The 23,882-nt window shown below is 41.2% G+C and overlaps 1 protein-coding gene across 1 annotated transcript in view; it reads right to left on the bottom strand.

The window, feature by feature from the left end:
* Positions 1-23,509, bottom strand: part of LOC128642675 (leucine-rich repeat-containing protein 26-like) — a 118,514-nt gene extending 95,005 nt beyond the window's left edge. The window contains exon 1 of the mRNA XM_053695456.1: positions 23,365-23,509. Within this exon, the coding sequence (XP_053551431.1) occupies positions 23,365-23,509 (145 nt within the window). The remainder of the gene's footprint in view (positions 1-23,364) is intronic.
* Between the last annotated feature and the right edge of the window lie 373 nt (positions 23,510-23,882).

Raw genomic sequence — 23,882 nt, 5'->3', positions numbered from 1 at the left:
TGCCTTTCCTGTAATCTAATTTTCTAAAGGATGCCATATGTCCTCTTTCATGCTGCTGTTTTTGTGGAGGGTCCTGGAGCCTCTGCTAAAAAGGCCTAAGGATAAATAAGTGTACTTGGTGTATAATCGAAGTTTTTTGTGATTTCACGGTTGCAACTAATGATCTCTGTGTTTCTAAAATCAATGCCTTTCCTGTAATCTAATTTTCTAAAGGATGCCATATGTCCTCTTTCAAGCTGCTGGTTTTGTGGAGGGCCCTGGAGCCTCTGCTAAAAAGGCCTAAGGATAAAGAAGTGTACTGGGTGTCTAATCAATGTTTTTTTCGATTTACCGTTTGCAACTAATGATCTCTGTGTTTCTGAAATCAATGCCTTTCCTATAATCATTTTTTTCAAAAGGATGCCATATGTCCTCTTTCCTGCTGCTGGTTTTGTCGAGGGTCCTGGAGCCTCTGCTGCGCATAATAAAGAAAAAAAAATTAATTTAACTTGACTTAATTACTGAAGCATGACTTCAGAAGTCAGGTGTGGTCGTAGGTAGTGGTTGTTGTTAGCAGATTATTTTTATTGCAAATTGCAATTGCCACAGCGCGCATAAAATGTGCGTCACTAGTCCAAATTTTAATTATTTTCTTTTCATTCAGGATTAGTTTGGGGTACGGCGCAATATTGGAAAGGCAAAAAACAGGTCTCGGTACCCGTTGATATAAGGGGTGACTACTACTGCTTTTACCAGGCTCCTCTTGGATAGCCCCAGAAAGTGTGACTATGAATCCCAAAAAGAAAATTAAATTAAGGTTGAAAACTAACTCCAAAGTAACTTGTAAGACCTGGAGCTCCTCAAACACACGTCCTACCTTAACAGCTATAGGCTCCCCAACCCACAAATCTTAACTTTTTCATGCCAATTGATATTGCCACAGCTGGAACAACAGTAAATAACATGTGCGTCACCACAGTCTCCGAAGCTGTTGTCGGATGTATACAAAAACACTGATAAAGTATTCCTTTAGGAGCGCAAAGAGATGGCTACCGGAACACTCCAGGAACTTCACAAGAGTGGCTGTATTGTGTTTCTGGTGATGTTTGAGACATCTGGGTAGTGTACAGGGAGGGCAAAAATCGTCTCCATCTCTGTGCACCAAAGGACATGACGTCCTTGTCATCCATAAGCACATGAAATTGCTGGCATTTTTGTTGCTTCAAGAAGTTCATTTTTTGTGGTGATAGATAGTACTGAATTAAATAAACTTTGGTTTCCTACCATACTCAAGACAATCTTGTATTTCAAAATTCGTACTTGCTGTGGGAAACAGTGGCCTGTCCATACCAGGAAGATGATTTAGACAGAAGTAACGAGCTCTGCTTGCAGGTGACACATGTTTATCGTCAATCATCAAAGGGGTTGCGTGCAGAATATGGCTGATGGCCCCTTATTCACATGTTTGTCCAGAGCCACAACATTTGCAAACAGCCAGAAGAAAGGTCGTTTCTCACCAGCCTAAGTTGAGCTTCATTTACCAAATGCTGATATTCAAAAAAATAGACAAACAGTGCCTTAAATAACACATTTGCGATATGGATTCACCAGAGCAAGGTCATTGCAAGTACTAAGTTCCCACGATAACAAAATTAAAATGCCACAACTATGCAATCTTCACCTTCAGATTATTATTGTCACACTCCATTGTACTCCTATGCCCAGCTCCCTGCTCTTGTTTTTGTTGAGGGTCCTGGAGCCTCTGCTGAAAAGGCCTATGGATAATAAAGTGTACTGGGTGTCTGTTCAATGTTTTTTTTTATTTCCCGGTTGCAAGTAATTATCTCAGTGTTTCTAAAATCAATGCCTTTCCTGTAATCTATAATTCAAAAAGATTGACATATGTCCTCTTTCATGCTGTTGTTTCAGTTGCGGCTCCGGGACCCTCGTATTAAAAAGGCCTGAGCATAAATAAGTGTCACGGCTGTGTAATCAATGTTTTTTTCTAATTTCACGGTTGCAAATAATGATCTGTGGGTTTCTAAAATCAATGCCTTTCCTGTAATATTTTATTCAAAAGGATGACATATCTCCTCTTTCATGCTGTTGTTTCGGTTGAGGCTCCGGGACCATCGTATTAAAAAGGCCTGAGCATAAATAAGTGTCACGGGTGTGTAATCAATTTTTCTTTCTAATTTCACGGTTGCAAATAATGATCTGTGGGTTTCTAAAATCAATGCCTTTCCTGTAATCTTTTATTCAAAAGTATGACATATCTCCTCTTTCATGCTGTTGTTTCGGTTGAGGCTCCGGGACCCTCGTATTAAAAAGTCCGGAGCATAAATAAGTGTCACGGGTGTGTAATCAATGTTTTTTTCTAATTTCACGGTTGCAAATAATGATCTGTGGGTTTCTAAAATCGATGCCTTTCCTGTAATCTTTTATTCAAAAGGATGACATATCTCCTCTTTCATGCTGTTGTTTCGGTTGAGGCTCTGGGACCCTCGTATTAAAAAGGCCTGAGCATAAATAAGTGTCACGGGTGTGTAATCAATTTTTTTTTCTAATTTCACGGTTGCAAATAATGATCTGTGGGTTTCTAAAATCAATGCCTTTCCTGTAATCTTTTATTCAAAAGTATGACATATCTCCTCTTTCATGCTGTTGTTTCGGTTGAGGCTCCGGGACCCTCGTATTAAAAAGGCCGGAGCATAAATAAGTGTCACGGCTGTGTAATCAATTTTTTTTTCTAAATTCACGGTTGCAAATAATGATCTGTGGGTTTCTAAAATCAATGCCTTTCCTGTAATCTTTTATTCAAAAGGATGACATATCTCCTCTTTCATGCTGTTGTTTCGGTTGAGGCTCCGGGACCCTCGTATTAAAAAGGCCTGAGCATAAATAAGTGTCACCGCTGTGTAATCAATTTTTTTTTCTAAATTCACGGTTGCAAATAATGATCTGTGGGTTTCTAAAATCAATGCCTTTACTGTAATCTTTTATTCAAAAGGATGACATATCTCCTCTTTCATGCTGTTGTTTCGGTTGAGGCTCCGGGACCCTCGTATTAAAAAGGCCTGAGCATAAATAAGTGTCACGGCTGTGTAATCAATTTTTTTTTCTAATTTCACGGTTGCAAATAATGATCTGTGGGTTTCTAAAATCAATGCCTTTCCTGTAATCTTTTATTCAAAAGGATGACATATGTCGTCTTTCATGCTGTTGTTTCGGTTGAGCCTCCGGGACCCTCGTATTAAAAAGGCCTGAGCATAAATAAGTGTCACGGCTGTCTAATCAATGTTTTTGTCTAATTTCACGGTTGCAAATAATGATCTGTGAGTTTCTAAAATCAATACCTTTCCTGTAATCTTTTATTCAAAAGGATGACATATCTCCTCTTTCATGCTGTTGTTTCGGTTGAGGCTCCGGGACCCTTGTATTAAAAAGGCCTGAGCATAAATAAGTGTGACGGGTGTGTAATCAATTTTTTTTTCTAAATTCAGGGTTGCAAATAATGATCTGTGGGTTTCTAAAATCAATGCCTTTACTGTAATCTTTTATTCAAAAGGATGACAGTACTACCAAAATACAGCCAATGAAGGGCCTTAGGAAGACTGAGCCAAGGTTGGATTGTAGTATTTGGTTAGGCTAATCATGATGGCCATGTAGACCACCACCACCGAGAGTCCTGGAAGTAACAGGGATGATGAGATGAAAGAGCTAAGAATAGTAGAACATGAAACAACAGAGTTAGCCATGGGTGTTAGTGCAAAACCGCTTGGGTTTTTTTTGGCTTTGGGTGCGGCTAGTCATGCAGGCCATATAGAGCTGACAACATTCGGTGTCGTATCAGCTATTAAACTAATAAGAACAGTACTACCAAAATACAGCCAATGAAGGGCCTTAGGAAGACTGGGCCAAGGTTGGATTGTAGTATTTGGTTAGGCTAATCATGATGGCCATGTAGACCACCACCACCGAGAGTCCTGGAAGTAACAGGGATGATGAGATGAAAGAGCTAAGAATAGTAGAACTTGAAACAACAGAGTTAGCCATGGGTGTTAGTGCAAAACCGCTTGGGTTCTTTTTGGCTTTGGGTGCGGCTATTCATGCAGGCCATATAGAGCTGACAACATTCGGTGTCGTATCAGCTATTAAACTAATAAGAACAGTACTATGAAAATACAGCAAATGAAGGGCCTTAGGAAGACTGGGCCAAGGTTGGATTGTAGTATTTGGTTAGGCTAATCATGATGGCCATGTAGACCACCACCACCGAGAGTCCTGGAAGTAACAGGGATGATGAGATGAAAGAGCTAAGAATAGTAGAACTTGAAACAACAGAGTTAACCATGGGTGTTAGTGCAAAACCGCTTGGGTTCTTTTTGGCTTTGGGTGCGGCTATTCATGCAGGCCATATAGAGCTGACAACATTCGGTGTCGTATCAGCTATTAAACTAATAAGAACAGTACTACCAAAATACAGCCAATGAAGGGCCTTAGGAAGACTGGGCCATGGTTGGATTGTAGTATTTGGTTAGGCTAATCATGATGGCCATGTAGACCACCACCACAGAGAGTCCTGGAAGTAACAGGGATGATGAGATGAAAGAGCTAAGAATAGTAGAACTTGAAACAACAGAGTTAGCCATGGGTGTTAGTGCAAAACCGCTTGGGGTTTTTTTGGCTTTGGGTGCGGCTATTCATGCAGGCCATATAGAGCTGACAACAATCGGTGTCGTATCAGCTATTAAACTAATAAGAACAGTACTACCAAAATACAGCCAATGAAGGGCCTTAGGAAGACTGGGCCAAGGTTGGATTGTAGTATTTGGTTAGGCTAATCATGATGGCCATGTAGACCACCACCACCGAGAGTCCTGGAAGTAACAGGGATGATGAGATGAAAGAGCTAAGAATAGTAGAACTTGAAACAACAGAGTTAACCATGGGTGTTAGTGCAAAACCGCTTGGGGTTTTTTTGGCTTTGGGTGCGGCTATTCATGCAGGCCATATAGAGCTGACAACATTCGGTGTCGTATCAGCTATTAAACTAATAAGAACAGTACTACCAAAATACAGCCAACGAAGGGCCTTAGGAAGACTGAGCCAAGGTTGGATTGTAGTATTTGGTTAGGCTAATCATGATGGCCATGTAGACCACCATGTAGTAATAAGAACAGTACTACCAAAATACAGCCAATGAAGGGCCTTAGGAAGACTGAGCCAAGGTTGGATTGTAGTATTTGGTTAGGCTAATCAAGATGGCCATGTAGACCACCACCACCAAGATTCCTGGAAGTAACAGGGATGATGAGATGAAAGTGCTAAGAATAGTACTAATTGAAACAACAGAGTTAGCCATGGGTGTTAGTCTAAGACCACTCGGCTTTTTTTTGGGTTTGGGTGCAGCTAATTATGAAGGACAGATAGACTTGCCACCATTTGGTGTTGTAACAGGTATGAAAATACAAAGAACAGTACTACATAACACAACCTACTTACCATGGGTCCCAGAACATATGTTTGGTTGTTATATTTTGTAAGGGTAATCATGCAGGCCATATAGACCTCCACAGATAGGGTGAGTATGAGTAACAGCTATTAAAATGCGAAGGACATTACTAATTAACACAACATAGTTACCATGGGTCGCAGACCAAGAGCAGATGTCTTATTATTATATTTTGTATGGGTAATCATCCAGGCCGTATAGACCTCACCAAATAGGGGGAGTTACAGAGATTAAAGTGCTAAGAATGGTAGTACTTAAAACACAACCTCGTTAAAATAGGTAGCAGACCACATGTCTTATTATTATAATTTTTCAGGGTAATCTGGCAGGCCATATAGAACTCCCTCGATAGGGGGGGGGGGGGGGAACAGGGATTAAAGTGCTAAGAAAAGTACTAATTGACACAAGCTAGTTGGGTCCAAGAACGCATGTTTGATTATTAAAATTTATTAGGGTAATTATATATCTAACAAATCTATCTATTTCTCTTCTATCGATTCTATCTAACTATCAATCTATGTATATCTATCTATCCTATCTATCACTATCAATCTATCTTCTGTCCGGGATGTTTTGAGACAGCCACTTTGGGAATGTTAGTTGATTTAGACCCATTATGGCTTAAAAGCAGACTCTGCATCAACTATGTAATTTTCCATGGGAGTTTTGCCAGGGATCCCCCTCCAGCATGCAACAGTCCAGGTGTTAGTACCCTTGAAACAACTTTTCCATCACTATTGTGGCCAGAAAGAGTCCTTGTAGGTTTTAAAGTTCGCCTGCCTATTGAATTCAATGGTGGTTCGCGCGTTCGCGAACAATACCGGAAGTTTGAGTCTGCGGTTCACGAACCGAAAATTTTAGGTTCGCGACATCACTATACGAGTTCTGCGTTAGCCTTAAAAAGCAGCGTTAAGGGGTCCTAACGCTGCTTTTTAACGCCCGCTGGTATTACGAGTCAGGCAGGAAAGGGTCTACCGCTCACTTTTCTTCCGCGACTTTTGTCTACTGCAAATCCCCTTACGTCAATTGCGTATCCTATCTTTTTAATGGGATTTGCCTAACGCTGGTATTACAAGTCTTGGAAGAAGTGAGCGGTACAGCCTCTAACTCCAAGACTCCTACCGCATAAAAAGTCAGTAGTTAAGAGTTTTATTTGCTAATCTCGAAACATAAAGCTCTTAACTACACTGCTACAAAGTACACTAACACCCATAAACTACCTATGAACCCCTAAACCGAGGCCCCCCACATCACAAACACTATAATAAAATGATTTAACCTCTAATCTGCCGACCAGACATCACCGCCACCTACATTATACCTATGAACCCCTAATCTGCTGCCCCTAACATCGCCGACACCTACATTATATTTATTAACCCCTAATCTGCCCCCCCATGTCGCCGCCACCTACCTACACTTATTAACCCCTAATCTGCCGACCGGACATCGCCGTCACTATAATAAATTTATTAACCCCTAAACTGCCGCACACCCGCCTCGCAAACACTATAATAAATTGACCTCGCATTCTATTGGCTCATCCAATCAGCCAATCGGATTTTTCCTACTTTAATTACGATTGGCTGATAAAATACTATCAGCCAATCGGAATTCGAGTGACGCCATCTTGGATGACGTCATTTAAAGGAACCTTCATTCTGCGTTAGGACATCGGAAGAAGAGGATGGCTCTGCGTCGGCTGGATAGAAGATGGCTCCACTCCGGAAGGATGAAGATAGAAGATGCCGCCTGGATGAAGATATCTGCCGGTCCGGATGTCCTCTTCTGCCCGGATAGGATGAAGACTTCTGCTGGTCCGGATGTCCTCTTCTGGCCCATCGGTGCCCGGCTGGGTGAACACGGCTCATGGTAGGGTGATCTTCAAGGGGGTAGTGTTAGGTTTTTTTAAGGGGGGATCGGGTGAGTTTTAGAGTAGGGGTGTGTGGGTGGTGGGTTTTAATGTTGGGGGGGTCATGTATTTTTTTTACAGGTAAAAGAGCTGATTACTTTGGGACAATGCCCCGCAAAAAGCCCTTTTAAGGGCTGGTAAAAGAGCTGATTACTTTGGTAATTTAGTATAGGGTAGGGAATTTTATTATTTTGGGGGCTTTTTTATTTTATTAGGGGTCTTAGATTAGGGGTAATTAGATTAAAATTCTTGTAATATTTTTTTATTTTTTTGTAATTTAGTGTTTGTTTTTTGTACTATAGTTTAGTTTATTTAATTGTTTTTTAGTTTAGATCATTGTAGTTAATTTATTTAATTAATTTATTGATAGTGTAGTGTTAGGTGTATTTGTAATTTAGGTTAGGATTTATTTTACAGGTAATTTTGTAATTATTTTAACTAGGTAGCTACTAAATAGTTATTAACTATTTAATAGCTATTGTACCTAGTTAAAATAAATACAAAGTTGCCTGTAAAATAAATATAAATCCTAAAATAGCTACAATGTAGCTATTAGTTATATTGTAGCTATATTAGGGTTTATTTTATAGGTAAGTATTTAGTTTTAAATAGGATTAATTTATTTAATTATAGTAATTTTATTTTGTTTTATTTTAATTATATTTAAGTTAGGGGGGTGTTAGGGTTAGGGCTAGACTTAGGTTTAGGGGTTAATAACTTTATTATAGTAACGCCGACGATGGGGGCAGGAGATTAGGGGTTAATAATTGTAGGTAGGTGGCGGCGACGTGGGGGGGGGCAGATTAGGGGTTAATACAATTTATTATAGTGTTTGCGAGGCGGGAGTGCGGCGGTTTAGGGGTTAATACATTTATTATAGTGGCGGTGATGTCCGGTCGGCAGATTAGGGGTTAATAATTGTAGGTAGATGGCGGCGACGTTGGGGGGCCAGATTAGGGGTTAATAAATATAATATAGGTGTCGGCGATGTTAGGGGCAGCAGATTAGGGGTTCATAGGGATAATGTAGGTGGCGGCGGTGTCCGGAGCGGCAGATTAGGGGTTAATAGTATAATGCAGGTGGCGACGATGTTGGGGGCGGCAGATTAGGGGTTAATAAGTGTAAGGTTAGGGGTGTTTAGACTCGGGGTTCATGCTAGGGTGTTAGGTGTAGACTTAGAAAGTGTTTCCCCATAGGAAACAATGGGGCTGTGTTAGGAGCTGAACGCTGCTTTTTTGCAGGTGTTAGGTTTTTTTTCAGCTAGCTCAGCCCCATTGTATCCTATGGGGAAATCGTGCACAAGCACGTTTTTCCAGCTTACCGCTACCGTAAGCATTGCTGGTATCGAGGTGAGAAGTGGAGCTAAATTTTGCTCAACGCTCACTTTTCTGAGGCTAACGCAGCCATTCAGAAAGCTCGTAATACCAGCGTTGTTTAAAGTAAGCGCTGGAAAAAAAAGGAGCGTTAGCCCCGCAAGTTTACCGACAAAACTCGTAATCTAGCCGTATATTATTTTATTTATTTAAATAAATCTTTCATATATATATATATATATATATATATATATATATATATATTCATATTCTCCATCCAAGTAAGATAATAAGAAATACTTCCTTCGAATATTAGGACATGTAAACCAAATATTAGTTCCATGACTATTTGTTAAAGTATCATTTCTCCAACATTGGTGTGTCCGGTCCACGGCGTCATCCTTACTTGTGGGATATTCTCTTCCCCAACAGGAAATGGCAAAGAGTCCCAGCAAAGCTGGTCACATGATCCCTCCTAGGCTCCGCCCACCCCTGTCATTCTCTTTGCCGTTGCACAGGCAACATCTCCACGGAGATGGTTAAGAGTTTTTTGGTGTTTAAATGTAGTTTTTATTCTTCTATCAAGTGTTTGTTATTTTAAAATAGTGCTGGTATGTACTATTTACTCTGAAACAGAAAAGGATGAAGATTTCTGTTTGTAAGAGGAAGATGATTTTAGCAGACAGTAACTAAAATCGATTGCTGTTTCCACATAGGACTGTTGAGATGAAGTAACTTCAGTTGGGGGAAACAGTTAGCAGACTTTTCTGCTTAAGGTATGACTAGCCATATTTCTAACAAGACTGTGTAATGCTGGAAGGCTGTCATTTCCCCTCATGGGGACCGGTAAGCCATTTTCTTAGTCAAAAACAAACAGAATAAAGGGCTTATTATGGGCTAAAAAACTGGTAGACATTTTTATGGGCTAAATCGATTGCTTTATTTGTGCATATTATTCAAATTTAGGCTAACAATTGACATTTATAATCTTGGGGAACGTTTATAAAACGGCAGGCACTGTATTGGACACCTTTTTCAGTCAGGGGGCCTTTCTAGTCATAGACTGAGCCTCATTTTCGCGCCATTAATGCGCAGTTGTTTTTTGAGAGCAGGGCATGCAGATGCATGTGTGAGGATCTAAGAATCTCTGAAAAAGCTTTTAGAAGGCGTCATTTGGTATCGTATTCCCCTCAGGGCTTGGTTGGGTCTTAGCAAAGACTGTATCTGGGACTGTATAGGGGTTAAATTGAAAAACGGCTCCGGTTCCGTTATTTTAAGGGTTAAAGCTCTGAAATTTGGTGTGCAATACTTTTAAGGCTTTAAGACACTGTGGTGAAAATTTGGTAATTTTTGAACAATTCCTTCATACTTTTTCACATATTCAGTAATAAAGTGTTTTCTGTTTGAAATTTAAAGTGACAGTAACGGTTTTATTTTAAAACGTTTTTTGTGCTTTGTTGACAAGTTTAAGCCTGTTTAACATGTCTGTACCTTCAGATAAGCTATGTTCTATATGTATGAAAGCCAATGTGTCTCCCCATTTAAATTTATGTGATAATTGTGCCATAGCGTCCAAACAAAGTAAGGACAGTACTGCCACAAATAATGATATTGCCCAAGATGATTCCTCAAATGAGGGGAGTAAACATGATACTACATCATCTCCTACTGTGTCTACACCAGTTTTGCCCATGCAGGAGGCCCCTAGTACATCTAGTGCACCAATACTTATTACCATGCAACAATTAACGGCTGTAATGGATAACTCCATAGCAAATCTTTTATCCAAAATGCCTACTTATCAGAGAAAGCGCGATTGCTCTGTTTTAAACACTGAAGAGCAAGAGGACGCTGATGATAATTGTTCTGTCATACCCTCACACCAATCTGAAGGGGCCATGAGGGAGGTTTTGTCTGAGGGAGAAATTTCAGATTCAGGAAAAATTTCTCATCAAGCTGAACCTGATGTTGTGACATTTAAATTTAAATTAGAACATCTCCGCGCACTGCTTAAGGAGGTATTATCTACTCTGGATGATTGTGACAATTTGGTCATTCCAGAGAAATTATGCAAGATGGACAGGTTCCTAGAGGTTCCGGTGCCCCCCGACGCTTTTCCTATACCCAAGCGGGTGGCGGACATAGTAAATAAAGAGTGGGAAAAGCCCGGCATACCTTTTGTTCCTCCCCCTATATTTAAGAATTTTTTTCCTATGGTCGACCCCAGAAAGGACTTATGGCAGACAGTCCCCAAGGTCGAGGGGGCAGTTTCTACTCTAAACAAACGCACTACTATTCCTATCGAAGATAGTTGTGCTTTCAAAGATCCTATGGATAAAAAATTGGAGGGTTTGCTTAAAAAGATTTTTGTACAGCAAGGCTACCTTCTACAACCAATTTCATGCATTGTTCCTGTCACTACGGCAGCGTGGTTCTGGTTCGAGGAACTAGAAAAGTCGCTCAGTAGAGAAACTCCATATGAGGAGGTTATGGACAGAGTTCACGCACTTAAATTGGCTAACTCTTTTATTTTAGATGCCGCTTTGCAATTAGCAAAATTAGCGGCAAAAAATTCAGGGTTTGCTATCGTGGCGCGCAGAGCGCTTTGGCTAAAGTCTTGGTCAGCGGATGTGTCATCCAAGACAAAATTGCTTAACATTCCTTTCAAAGGTAAAACTTTATTTGGACCTGATTTGAAAGAGATTATTTCAGATATCACTGGGGGAAAGGGCCACGCCCTTCCACAGGATAGGTCTTTTAAGGCTAAAAATAAGCCTAATTTTCGTCCCTTTCGCAGAAATGGACCAGCCTCTAATTCTGCATCCTCTAAGCAAGAGGGTAATGCCTCACAACCCAAACCAGCCTGGAAACCAATGCAAGGCTGGAACAAGGGTAAGCAGGCCAAGAAGCCTGCCACTGCTAACAAAACAGCATGAAGGAGTAGCCCCCGATCCGGGACCGGATCTGGTGGGGGGGCAGACTCTCTCTCTTTGCTCAGGCTTGGGCAAGAGATGTTCAGGATCCTTGGTCGCTAGAAATAGTTTCTCAAGGTTATCTCCTGGAATTCAAGGAACTACCCCCAAGGGGAAGGTTCCACAAGTCTCACTTATCCTCAAACCAAATAAAGAGACAGGCATTCTTACATTGTGTAGAAGAGCTGTTAAAAATGGGAGTGATACACCCAGTTCCAATAAAGGAACAAGGAATGGGATTTTATTCCAATCTGTTCGTAGTTCCCAAAAAAGAGGGAACGTTCAGACCAATTCTGGATTTGAAGATCCTAAACAAATTTCTCAGGGTACCATCGTTCAAAATGGAAACTATTCGAACAATTCTACCCACCATCCAGGAAGGTCAATTTATGACTACCGTGGATCTAAAGGATGCATACCTACATATCCCTATCCACAAGGAACATCATCAGTTCATAAGGTTCGCTTTTCTGGACAGACATTACCAGTTTGTGGCTCTTCCATTCGGATTAGCCACTGCTCCAAGGATTTTCACAAAGGTGCTAGGGTCCCTTCTAGCGGTTCTAAGACCAAGGGGCATTGCAGTAGTACCTTACTTGGACGACATTCTAATACAAGCGTCGTCCCTGTCAAAGGCAAAGGCTCATACGGACATCGTTCTAGCCTTTCTCACATCTCACGGATGGAAGGTGAACAAAGAAAAGAGTTCTCTGTCCCCGTCAACAAGAGTTCCCTTCTTGGGAACAATAATAGATTCCTTAGAAATGAGGATTTTTCTGACAGAGGTCAGAAAATCAAAACTTCTAAGCTCTTGTCAAGTACTTCATTCTGTTCCTCGTCCTTCCATAGCGCAGTGCATGGAAGTAATAGGATTGATGGTTGCAACAATGGACATAGTTCCTTTTGCACAATTTCATCTAAGACCATTACAACTGTGCATGCTCAAACAGTGGAATGGGGATTATACAGACTTGTCTCCAATGATTCAAGTAGATCAAAAGACCAGAGATTCACTCCGTTGGTGGCTGACCCTGGACCATCTGTCCCAGGGAATGAGCTTCCGCAGGCCAGAGTGGGTCATTGTCACGACCGACGCCAGTCTAGTGGGCTGGGGTGCGGTCTGGGAATCCCTGAAAGCTCAGGGTCTATGGTCTCGGGAAGAGTCTCTTCTCCCGATAAACATTCTGGAACTGAGAGCGATATTCAATGCTCTCAGAGCTTGGCCTCAACTAGCAAAGGCCAAATTCATAAGGTTCCAATCAGACAACATGACGACTGTTGCTTATATCAATCATCAAGGGGGAACAAAGAGTTCCCTGGCGATGAAAGAAGTGACCAAAATAATTCAATGGGCGGAGGATCACTCCTGCCACTTGTCTGTGATCCACATCCCAGGAGTGGAAAATTGGGAAGCGGATTTTCTGAGTCGTCAGACATTTCATCCGGGGGAGTGGGAACTCCATCCGGAAATCTTTGCCCAAATAACTCAATTATGGGGCATTCCAGACATGTTTAATTTGTTTATGGATCTGATGGCGTCTCGTCAGAACTTCAAGGTTCCTTGCTACGGGTCCATATCCAGGGATCCCAAGGCGACTCTAGTAGATGCACTAGTAGCACCTTGGACTTTCAACCTAGCTTACGTATTCCCACCGTTTCCTCTCATTCCCAGGCTGGTAGCCAGGATCAATCAGGAGAGGGCCTCGGTGATCTTGATAGCTCCTGCGTGGCCACGCAGGACTTGGTATGCAGACCTGGTGAATATGTCATCGGCTCCACCATGGAAGCTACCTTTGAGACAGGACCTTCTTGTTCAAGGTCCATTCGAACACCCAAATCTGGTCTCCCTCCAACTGACGGCTTGGAGATTGAACGCTTGATTCTATCAAAGCGTGGGTTTTCAGATTCGGTGATAGATACTCTGGTTCAGGCCAGAAAACCTGTAACTAGAAAAATTTACCATAAAATATGGAAAAAATATATCTGTTGGTGTGAATCCAAAGGATTCCCATGGAATAAGATAAAAATTCCTAAGATTCTCTCCTTTCTTCAAGAAGATTTGGAGAAAGGTTTATCTGCAAGTTCTCTAAAGGGACAGATCTCTGCTTTATCTGTCTTACTACACAAAAGACTGGCAGCTGTGCCAGATGTTCAAGCATTTGTTCAGGCTCTGGTTAGGATCAAGCCTGTTTACAGACCTTTGACTCCTCCCTGGAGTCTAAATCTAGTTCTTTCAGTTTTTCAAGGGGTTCCGTTTGAACCCTTACATTCCGTAGATATTAAGTTACTATCTTGGAAAGTTTTATTTTTGGTTGCAATTTCTTCTGCTAGAAGAGTTTCAGAGTTATCTGCTCTGCAGTGTTCTCCTCCTTATCTGGTGTTCCATGCAGATAAGGTGGTTTTGCGTACTAAGCCTGGTTTTCTTCCTAAGGTTGTTTCTAACAAAAATATTAACCAGGAGATAGTTGTACCTTCTTTGTGTCCGAATCCAGTTTCAAAGAAGGAACGTTTGTTACACAATTTGGACGTTGTCCGTGCTCTAAAGTTCTATTTAGAGGCTACTAAAGATTTCAGACAAACATCTTCCTTGTTTGTTGTTTATTCTGGTAAAAGGAGAGGTCAAAAAGCGACTTCTACCTCTCTTTCCTTTTGGCTTAAAAGCATTATCCGTTTGGCTTATGAGACTGCCGGACGGCAGCCTCCTGAAAGAATCACAGCTCACTCCACTAGGGCTGTGGCTTCCACATGGGCCTTCAAGAACGAGGCTTCTGTTGACCAGATATGTAAGGCAGTGACTTGGTCTTCACTGCACACTTTTGCCAAATTTTACAAATTTGATACTTTTGCTTCTTCGGAGGCTATTTTTGGGAGAAAGGTTTTGCAAGCTGTGGTGCCTTCCGTTTAGGTGACCTGATTTGCTCCCTCCCTTCATCCGTGTCCTAAAGATTTGGTATTGGTTCCCACAAGTAAGGATGACGCCGTGGACCGGACACACCAATGTTGGAGAAACAGAATTTATGCTTACCTGATAAATTACTTTCTCCAACGGTGTGTCCGGTCCACGGCCCGCCCTGGTTTTTTAATCAGGTCTGATTAATTATTTTCTCTAACTACAGTCACCACGGTATCATATGGTTTCTCCTATATATATTTCCTCCAGTCTGTCGGTCGAATGACTGGGGTGGGTGGAGCCTAGGAGGGATCATGTGACCAGCTTTGCTGGGACTCTTTGCCATTTCCTGTTGGAGAAGAGAATATCCCACAAGTAAGGATGACGCCGTGGACCGGACACACCGTTGGAGAAAGTAATTTATCAGGTAAGCATAAATTCTGTTTTTTACAAGCACATGCCTGATATTAAATATGATACCGTTGCACTTTTCTTTAATTATCAACACAGCTCAAGCAGATAATAAGTGTTAAAGTCTTGTATCTTACAAAAGTGAAGGTGGAGCTAGATACAGCTATCTAATTTTTGGTTGTGTGATTTAGAGATGTACAAATCATAAAATATTAATCACGAGGCTATGCAGTATAAAGTCTACATAACAACCTTGGTCATGTCACTTTTAAGAAATGTGTAGGGTGAACTTGTTAGATTAAAGTGACATTGTAGTTTAATTTGTATAGTCACATTCTAATATTATTATATTTTCTCTTGTAAGGTGTATCCAGTCCACGGATCATCCATTACTTGTGGGATATTCTCCTTCCCAACAGGAAGTTGCAAGAGGATCACCCACAGCAGAGCTGCTATATAGCTCCTCCCCTAACTGCCATATCCAGTCATTCTCTTGCAAACTCTCAACATAGCTGGAGGTTAGAGGAAAGTGGTGTAATATAGTTAGTTTTTTCTTCAATCAAAAGTTTATTGTTTTTAAATGGTACCGGAGTTGTACTATTTTATCTCAGGCAGCATTTAGAAGAAGAATCTGCCTGCGTTTTTCTATGATCTTAGCAGAAGTAACTAAGATCCACTGCTGTTCTCACATATGTCTGAGGAGTGAGGTAACTTCAGAGGGAGAATGGCGTGCAGGTTATCCTGCAATAAGGTATGTGCAGTTTAAGTTTTTCTAGGGATGGAATTTGCTAGAAAAAAGCTGCTGATACCGGATTAATGTAAGTTAAGCCTAAATACAGTGATTTAATAGCGACTAGTATCAGGCTTACTATCAGAGGTATATACTCTGATTAATGTGCAATATAAAACGTTTGCTGGCATGTTTAATCGTTTTTATATATGCTTTGGTGATAAAACTTATTGGGGCCTAGTTTTTTCCACATGGCTGGCTTGATTTTTGCCTAGAAACAGTTTCCTGAGGCTTTCCACTGTTGTAATATGAGTGGGAGGGGCCTATTTTAGCACTTTTTTGCGCAGTTAAAATTACAGACAGAGACATTCAGCTTCCCTCAGCAGTCCCCTGCATGCTTTAGGACATCTCTGAAGGGCTCAAAAGGCTTCAAAAGTCATATATTGAGGAAGGTAAAGCCGCAGTGGAGCTGTGGCAGTTGTGACTGTTTAAAAAACGTTTTTTTCAATTTGTTAATCCGTTTTTTGTATTAATGGGTTAATCATCCATTTGCAAGTGGGTGCAATGCTCTGCTAACTTGTTACATACACTGTAAACATTTCGTTAGTTTAACTGCCTTTGTTCACTGTTATTTTAAATTTTAGCAAAATTTGTTTCCCTTAAAGGCACAGTAACGTTTTTTATATTGCTTGTTTAACTTGATGTAAAGTGTTTTCCAAGCTTGCTAGTCTCATTGCTAGTCTGTATAAAAATGTCTGACATAGAGGAAACTCCTTGTTCATTATGTTTAAAAGCCATGGTGGAACCCCATATGAGAATGTGTACTAAATGTATTGATTTCACTTTAAACAATAAAGATCAGCTTTTATCTTTAAAAAATTTATCACCAGAGGATTCTGGCGAGGGGGAAGTTATGCCGACTATCTCTCCCCACGTGTCAGACCCTTTGACTCCCGCTCAAGGGACTCACGCTAAAATGGCGCCAAGTACATCAAAGACACCCATTGCGATTACTTTGCCGGACATGGCGGCAATCATGGATAATACCCTGTCAGCGGTATTAGCCAGACTGGCTGAATTCAGAGGAAAGCGCGATAGCTCTGGGGTTAGACGTAGTACAGAGCGTGCAGATGCCTTAAGGCCCATGTCTGATACTGCGTCAAAATATGCAGAAGCTGAGGAAGGAGAGCTTCAGTCTGTGGGTGACATTTCTCATTCGGGGAAACCTGATTCTACTTTTAAATTTAAGCTTGAGAACCTCCGTGTATTGCTTGGGGAGGTGTTAGCTGCTCTGAATGACTGTGACACAATTGCAGTTCCAGAGAAATTGTGTAGACTGGATAAATACTATGCAGTGCCGGTGTGTACTGATGTTTTTCCAATACCTAAAAGGTTTACAGAAATCATTAATAAGGAGTGGGATAGACCCGGTGTGTCGTTTTCCCCCCTTCCTATTTTTAGAAAATTTTTTCCAATAGACGCCACCACACGGGACTTATGGCAGACGGTCCCTAAGGTGGAGGGAGCAGTTTCTACTTTAGCAAAGCGTACCACTATCCCTGTCGAGGACAGTTGTGCTTTTTCAGATCCAATGGATAAAAAATTAGAAGGTTACCTTAAGAAAATGTTTATTCAACAAGGTTTTATCCTGCAGCCCCTTGCATGCATTGCGCCTGTCACTGCTGCTGCGGCGTTCTGGTTTGAGTCTCTGGAAGAGGCCTTCCATTGACTGAAATACTTGACAAGCTTAGAACACTTAAGCTAGCTAATTCTTTTGTTTCTGATGCCATTGTTCATTTGACTAAACTAACGGCTAAGAATTCTGTATTCGCCATCCAGGCGCGTAGGGCGCTATGGCTTAAATCTTGGTCAGCTGACGTGACTTCAAAGTCTAAATTACTTAACATTCCCTTCAAGGGGCAGACCCTATTCGGGCCTGGTTTGAAGGAAATTATTGCTGACATTACTGGAGGTAAGGGTCATACCCTTCCTCAAGACAGGGCCAAATCAAAGGCCAAACAGTCTAATTTCCGTGCCTTTCGAAACTTCAAGGCAGGTGCAGCATCAACTTCCTCTGCTACAAGACAACAGGGAACTTTTGCTCAATCCAAGCCGGGCTGGAAACCTAACCAGTCCTGGAACAAAAGCAAGCAGGCCATAAAGCCTGCTGCTGCCTCTAAAACAGCATGAAGGAATGGCCCCCGATCCGGTAACGGATCTAGTAGGGGGCAGACTTTCTCTCTTCGCCCAGGCGTGGGCAAGAGATGTTCAGGATCCCTGGGCATTGGAGATCATATCTCAGGGATATCTTCTGGACTTCAAAGCTTCCCCTCCTCAAGGGAGATTACACCTTTCGAGATTATCTGTAAACCAGATAAAGAAAGAGGCATTCTTACGCTGTGTGCAAGACCTCCTAGTTATGGGAGTGATCTGTCCAGTTCCACAGTCGGGACAGGGTTTTTATTCAAATCTGTTTGTGGTTCCCAAAAAAGAGGGAACCTTCAGACCCATTTTGGATCTAAAGATCTTAAACAAATTCCTCAGAGTTCCATCGTTCAAAATGGAAACTATTCGGACCATCCTACCTATGATCCAGGAGGGTCAGTACATGACCACAGTGGATTTGAAGGATGCTTACCTTCACATACCGATTCACAAAGATCATCATCGGTTCCTAAGGGGTTCCTAAGGTTTGCCTTTCTGGACAGGCATTACCAATTTGTGGCTCTTCCCTTCAGGTTAGCTACAGCTCCAAGAATCTTTACAAAGGTTCTGGGATCGCTTCTGGCGGTCCTAAGACCGCGAGGTATATCAGTGGCCCCTTATCTGGACGACATCCTGATACAGGCGTCAAGCTTTCAGATTGCCAAGTCACATACGTACATAGTTCTGGCATTTCTCAGGTCACATGGGTGGAAGGTGAACGAGGAAAAGAGTTCTCTATCCCCACTCACAAGAGTCTCCTTCCTAGGGACTCTGATAGATTCTGTAAAAATGAAGATTTACCTGACAGAATCCAGGTTATCAAAGCTTCTAAAATCTTGCCTTGTTCTTCATTCTATTCCGCGCCCTTTGGTGGCTCAGTGTATGGAAGTAATCGGCTTCATGGTAGCGGCGATGTACATAGTGCCATTTGCGCGCCTACATCTCAGACCGCTGCAACTATGCATGCTCAGTCAGTGGAATGGGGATTACACAGATTTGTCCCCTCTGCTAAATCTGGATCAAGAGACCAGAGATTCTCTTCTCCGGTGGCTATCTCGGGTCCATCTGTCCAAAGGTATGACCTTTCGCAGGCCAGATTGGACAATTGTAACAACAGATGCCAGCCTTCTAGGTTGGGGTGCAGTCTGGAATTCCCTGAAGGCTCAGGGATCGTGGACTCAGGAGGAGAAACTCCTCCCAATAAATATTCTGGAGTTAAGAGCAATATTCAATGCTCTTCTAGCTTGGCCTCAGTTAGCAACCCTGAGGTTCATCAGATTTCAGTCGGACAACATCACGACTGTGGCTTACATCAACCATCAAGGGGGAACCAGGAGTTCCCTAGCTATGTTAGAAGTCTCCAAGATAATTCGCTGGGCAGAGACTCACTCTTGCCACCTATCAGCAATCCATATCCCAGGTGTAGAGATTTTCTAAGTCGTCAGACTTTTCATCCGGGGGAGTGGGAACTCCATCCGGAGGTGTTTGCTCAATTGGTTCATCGTTGAGGCAAACCAGAACTGGATCTCATGGCGTCTCGCCAGAACGCCAAGCTTCCTTGTTACGGATCCAGGTCCAGGGACCCAGAAGCGGCAAGGATAGATGCTCTAGCAGCGCCTTGGTTCTTCAACCTGGCTTATGTGTTTCCACCATTTCCTCTGCTCCCTCGACTGATTGCCAAAATCAAACAGGAGAGAGCATCAGTGATCTTGATAGCGCCTGCGTGGTCACGCAGGACCTGGTATGCAGACCTAGTGGACATGTCATCCTTTCCACCATGGACCCTGCCTCTGAGACAAGACCTTCTACTACAAGGTCCTTTCAATCATCCGAATCTAATTTCTCTGAGACTGACTGCATGGAGATTGAACGCTTGATTTTATCAAAGTGTGGCTTCTCCGAGTCAGTCATTGATACCCTTATACAGGCACGAAAGCCTGTCACCAGGAAAATCTACCATAAGATATGGTGTAAATACCTTTATTGGTGTGAATCCAAGAATTACTCATGGAGTAAGGTTAGGATTCCTAGGATATTGTCCTTTCTCCAAGAGGGTTTGGAAAAAGGATTATCAGCTAGTTCTTTAAAGGGACAGATTTCTGCTCTGTCTATTCTTTTGCACAAGCGTCTGGCAGAAGTTCCAGACGTTCAAGCTTTTTGTCAGGCTTTGGTTAGAATTAAGCCTGTGTTTAAACCTGTTGCTCCCCCAAGGAGCTTAAACTTGGTTCTTAAAGTTCTTCAAGGGGTTCCGTTTGAACCCCTTCATTCCATTGATATCAAACTTTTATCTTGGAAAGTTCTGTTTTTGATGGCTATTTCCTCGGCTCTGAGAGTCTCTGAGTTATCTGCCTTACAATGTGATTCTCCTTATCTGATTTTCCATTCAGATAAAGTAGTTCTGCGTACAAAACCTGGGTTTTTACCTAAAGTAGTTTCTAACAAGAATATCAATCAAGAGATTGTTGTTCCATCATTGTGTCCTAATCCTTCTTCAAAGAAGGAACGCCTTTTACATAATCTGGACGTGGTCCGTGCTTTAAAGTTTTACTTACAAGCTACTAAAGATTTTCGCCAAACATCTACACTGTTTGTTGTTTACTCTGGACAGAGGAGAGGTCAAAAAGCTTCGGCAACCTCTTTCTTTTTGGCTTCGGAGCATAATACGCTTAGCCTATAAGACTGCTGGACAGCAGCCCCCTGAAAGGATTACAGCTCATTCTACTAGAGCTGTGGCTTCCACCTGGGTCTTTAAAAATGAGGCTTCTGTTGAACAGATTTGCAAGGCGGCGACTTGGTCTTCGCTTCATACCTTTTCAAAATTTTACAAATTTGATACTTTTGCTTCTTCGGAGACTATTTTTGGGAGAAAGGTTCTACAGGCAGTGGTTCCTTCCATTTAAGCCTGCCTTGTCCCTCCCTTCATCCGTGTACTTTAGCTTTGGTATTGGTATCCCACAAGTAATGGATGATCCGTGGCCTGGATACACCTTACAAGAGAAAACATAATTTATGCTTACCTGATAAATTTATTTCTCTTGTGGTGTATCCAGTCCACAGCCCACCCTGTCTTTTTAAGGCAGGTCTAAATTTTAATTAAACTTCAGTCACCACTGCATCCTATGGTTTCTCCTTTCTCGGCTTGTTTCAGTCGAATGACTGGATATGGCAGTTAGGAAAGGAGCTATATAGCAGCTCTGCTGTGGGTGATCCTCTTGCAACTTCCTGTTGGGAAGGAGAATATCCCACAAGTAATGGATGATCCGTGGACTGGATACACCACAAGAGAAATAAATTTATCAGGTAAGCATAAATTATGTTTTTTATAAAGTTTGACAAATGCAAAGAAAAGTAAACCCAGAATATGGCCGGCAGTCCGTAATATATAATTAGCAAAAAAGATGTCTCATAAAGTGCAAAGTGCTAAAGCATGAACTACAATGTTCCTTAATGTACCACTCATTCACTCGCTCCTATGCAGACAGTGGAGCTCTCACTCACCCAATCCGATGGGGAAGGCGGGTATCGCCGTTCACGGCTGTAGGTTCTATCCGGACGCCTCTATGGGGGCACGGCCCAATCCTGGCCAATGAAACTCACTCTGGAACGAGGCAGAGATCCCTTGCTCCGCCTCAACTTATTCCAGACACCTGTTCCTCCGGTAAAACCAGTATCCCTCCGCCAGTGACGTAGCAGAAAACAGTTCCTGTTAGCAATATTGAACTGCTGGAAGTAGGACAGCACACAATGCACTCTTTTTTGCAAAGTACACAAACTTGTAATGCACAGCAGGAAACAGCCAAAATTTTAACATATTTTAACAATAAATATAGCTTAGTTATTATTATTATTTATTATTATTAGTTATTATTTATTATGAATACATTTGTAGTGCTTACATTCTAGATTATAATTGAGACCTTTCTAATTTGTAGGCAAGAATGTTGAAAGATTATGTTTTTTGTATAAAATACTACTGCTTGTGACCATGTAAATATGTACATATCCTTTAGGCTTGAATATTTGTTTTTATTATTCATGTCATTTCACCCTTGGCCAGTAGAGGTCAGTAAGGCTATACTATTGTGATTTATTTCACTTGATAATCTTATAAGGGGTTAATTACCTAGTCAGCCTATTTAAACAGGTGTGTTATGAGTGTTTTTTTTATCACATGACTAAGGCGTATTGACCCCGAAACGTTGTGGTTTATTTGTCTGATCCTGTATAACTAATAAATTTGGATTTTAACTACAGAGGAGTTGTCTGAAATTCCTGGCCCTGGAAGCCAGTGCAGCTGCAATCATGACCTGGGAGAAGGCACTACAGAGGCTGAACCAGGTAAATATCAGACTTCATATAATATATTAATATTTGAGTATATATTTAAGCAATGTGTATATAGTCATATATTCAACCTATATAGATCAAACAACAGACTTTGCATATGATGGTAGACATCTGATTTTAGATTCGTCACACATTAAATAGGAATAATGCTTTTTCTAGCGCTCTTCTGAATATGCATCACAGAGCTAAAATGGAATTGCGCATCTGTGAAATCCCTATCCTCCGCCATTTCATACATTGAATATCGATTCATAGAAAAGTTTGCAATATTATTTTGTATCATTCAATCTTTACAATGATCCTATTGGAATATCGTGATACACACAATTGTAAATATATTCTAAAGATTTACAAAATATACTCATCACACTACTAGATCCAAATCAATTCCTAATCACGGATGTGCAATTAGGCTTTTAATTATTGCGCAATGCTCATGGAAGATATAATTGCGCAGAGACGTGAACATGGGTTTGCTGTAACAGTGGCATTACTTTAGACATGTTTGTCAAATGTATATATTAATTAGTATAAATATGAATAATACAGTATCCGATTTTCAATTTTATAAATTCCAAAAGATATACTAGCAATATAAAAAGAAAAAATGACCGCTCAATGTCTAACAATTGATGACAATGCAAGAAGACATAAAATTACTTAAAGGGACATTAAACACTTGTCATTAGGGGGTTTTTTTGTTTTTGTTTTTTAGTCATAATGCTGTTTTAGTTTTTAAAATACAAATCAAATTTTTTTTTAATTATGGGTGTTCCTATTTTTTTTTTTTTTTTTTACATTTACTTGTGCTTTGTTCCTGCTCCCTGCTGAATCCCTGCAGACATGGTGAAAGTCTGTGCTTATTGCTGTGAGCGTGCACGCAACAGTAAAAAACTACTACTGCTATAACGTTTGAAGCGATTATCTTTAGCTTTTTGCACAAGAATAGATTTTGAAGCAGCATCAGCTATTGATTGCTATATAGCTAATAAAATTGCATTTATTTTTTAAAGTTGAATTCATGTACGCTATTTATTCATTCCTATAAGCACATTTATTCATTCCCCCTCTTTTCCCTTCTACCCCTCACCTTTCTCTCCAAGCTCCCGCTCAAGCCATAAATTGTTTTGCTTTCCTGTGCCTGTCAGAGTCTGATCGGACCCTAAGCGAATCTGCTCAATTCCAAGGCTTTGATTTGCGGCTCTGCCCGGCAGCTCACTCTCTGTGCTCCGCATGTGATAGGGAGCAGGCGTTAGGAAGATCAGAGCAGGGAAAACTTTCTTTAGTTTAATTGCTTTAGAATACACAATACACACATATTAAAACGTTACTCATTTTAATTGTTGAGCATAAATATAAGATATAATTATTATGTTTTAGTTTCTTTAAACGTTTTGTAATGTATTGTTTCTTGTGTCAGTGCAGCTTCATGTCATTAGATCTGATAATATTTATACATATACAAAACCATATAACAATGCACTAGGGACAAAGGGGTAATTTGCAGCCACATAAAACTTATACTGCAGTGCTTGGCTGTCTGGTCGTCAGTATCCCTGTTGTGTACGGAACAGTCACTAAACACTACATTCTTTGGCTGACCTCTCC

The sequence above is a fragment of the Bombina bombina genome, chromosome 12 (assembly GCF_027579735.1).
Source record: "Bombina bombina isolate aBomBom1 chromosome 12, aBomBom1.pri, whole genome shotgun sequence".
NCBI lineage: Eukaryota > Metazoa > Chordata > Amphibia > Anura > Bombinatoridae > Bombina > Bombina bombina.
This window is presented reverse-complemented; position numbering and strand designations above follow the sequence as displayed.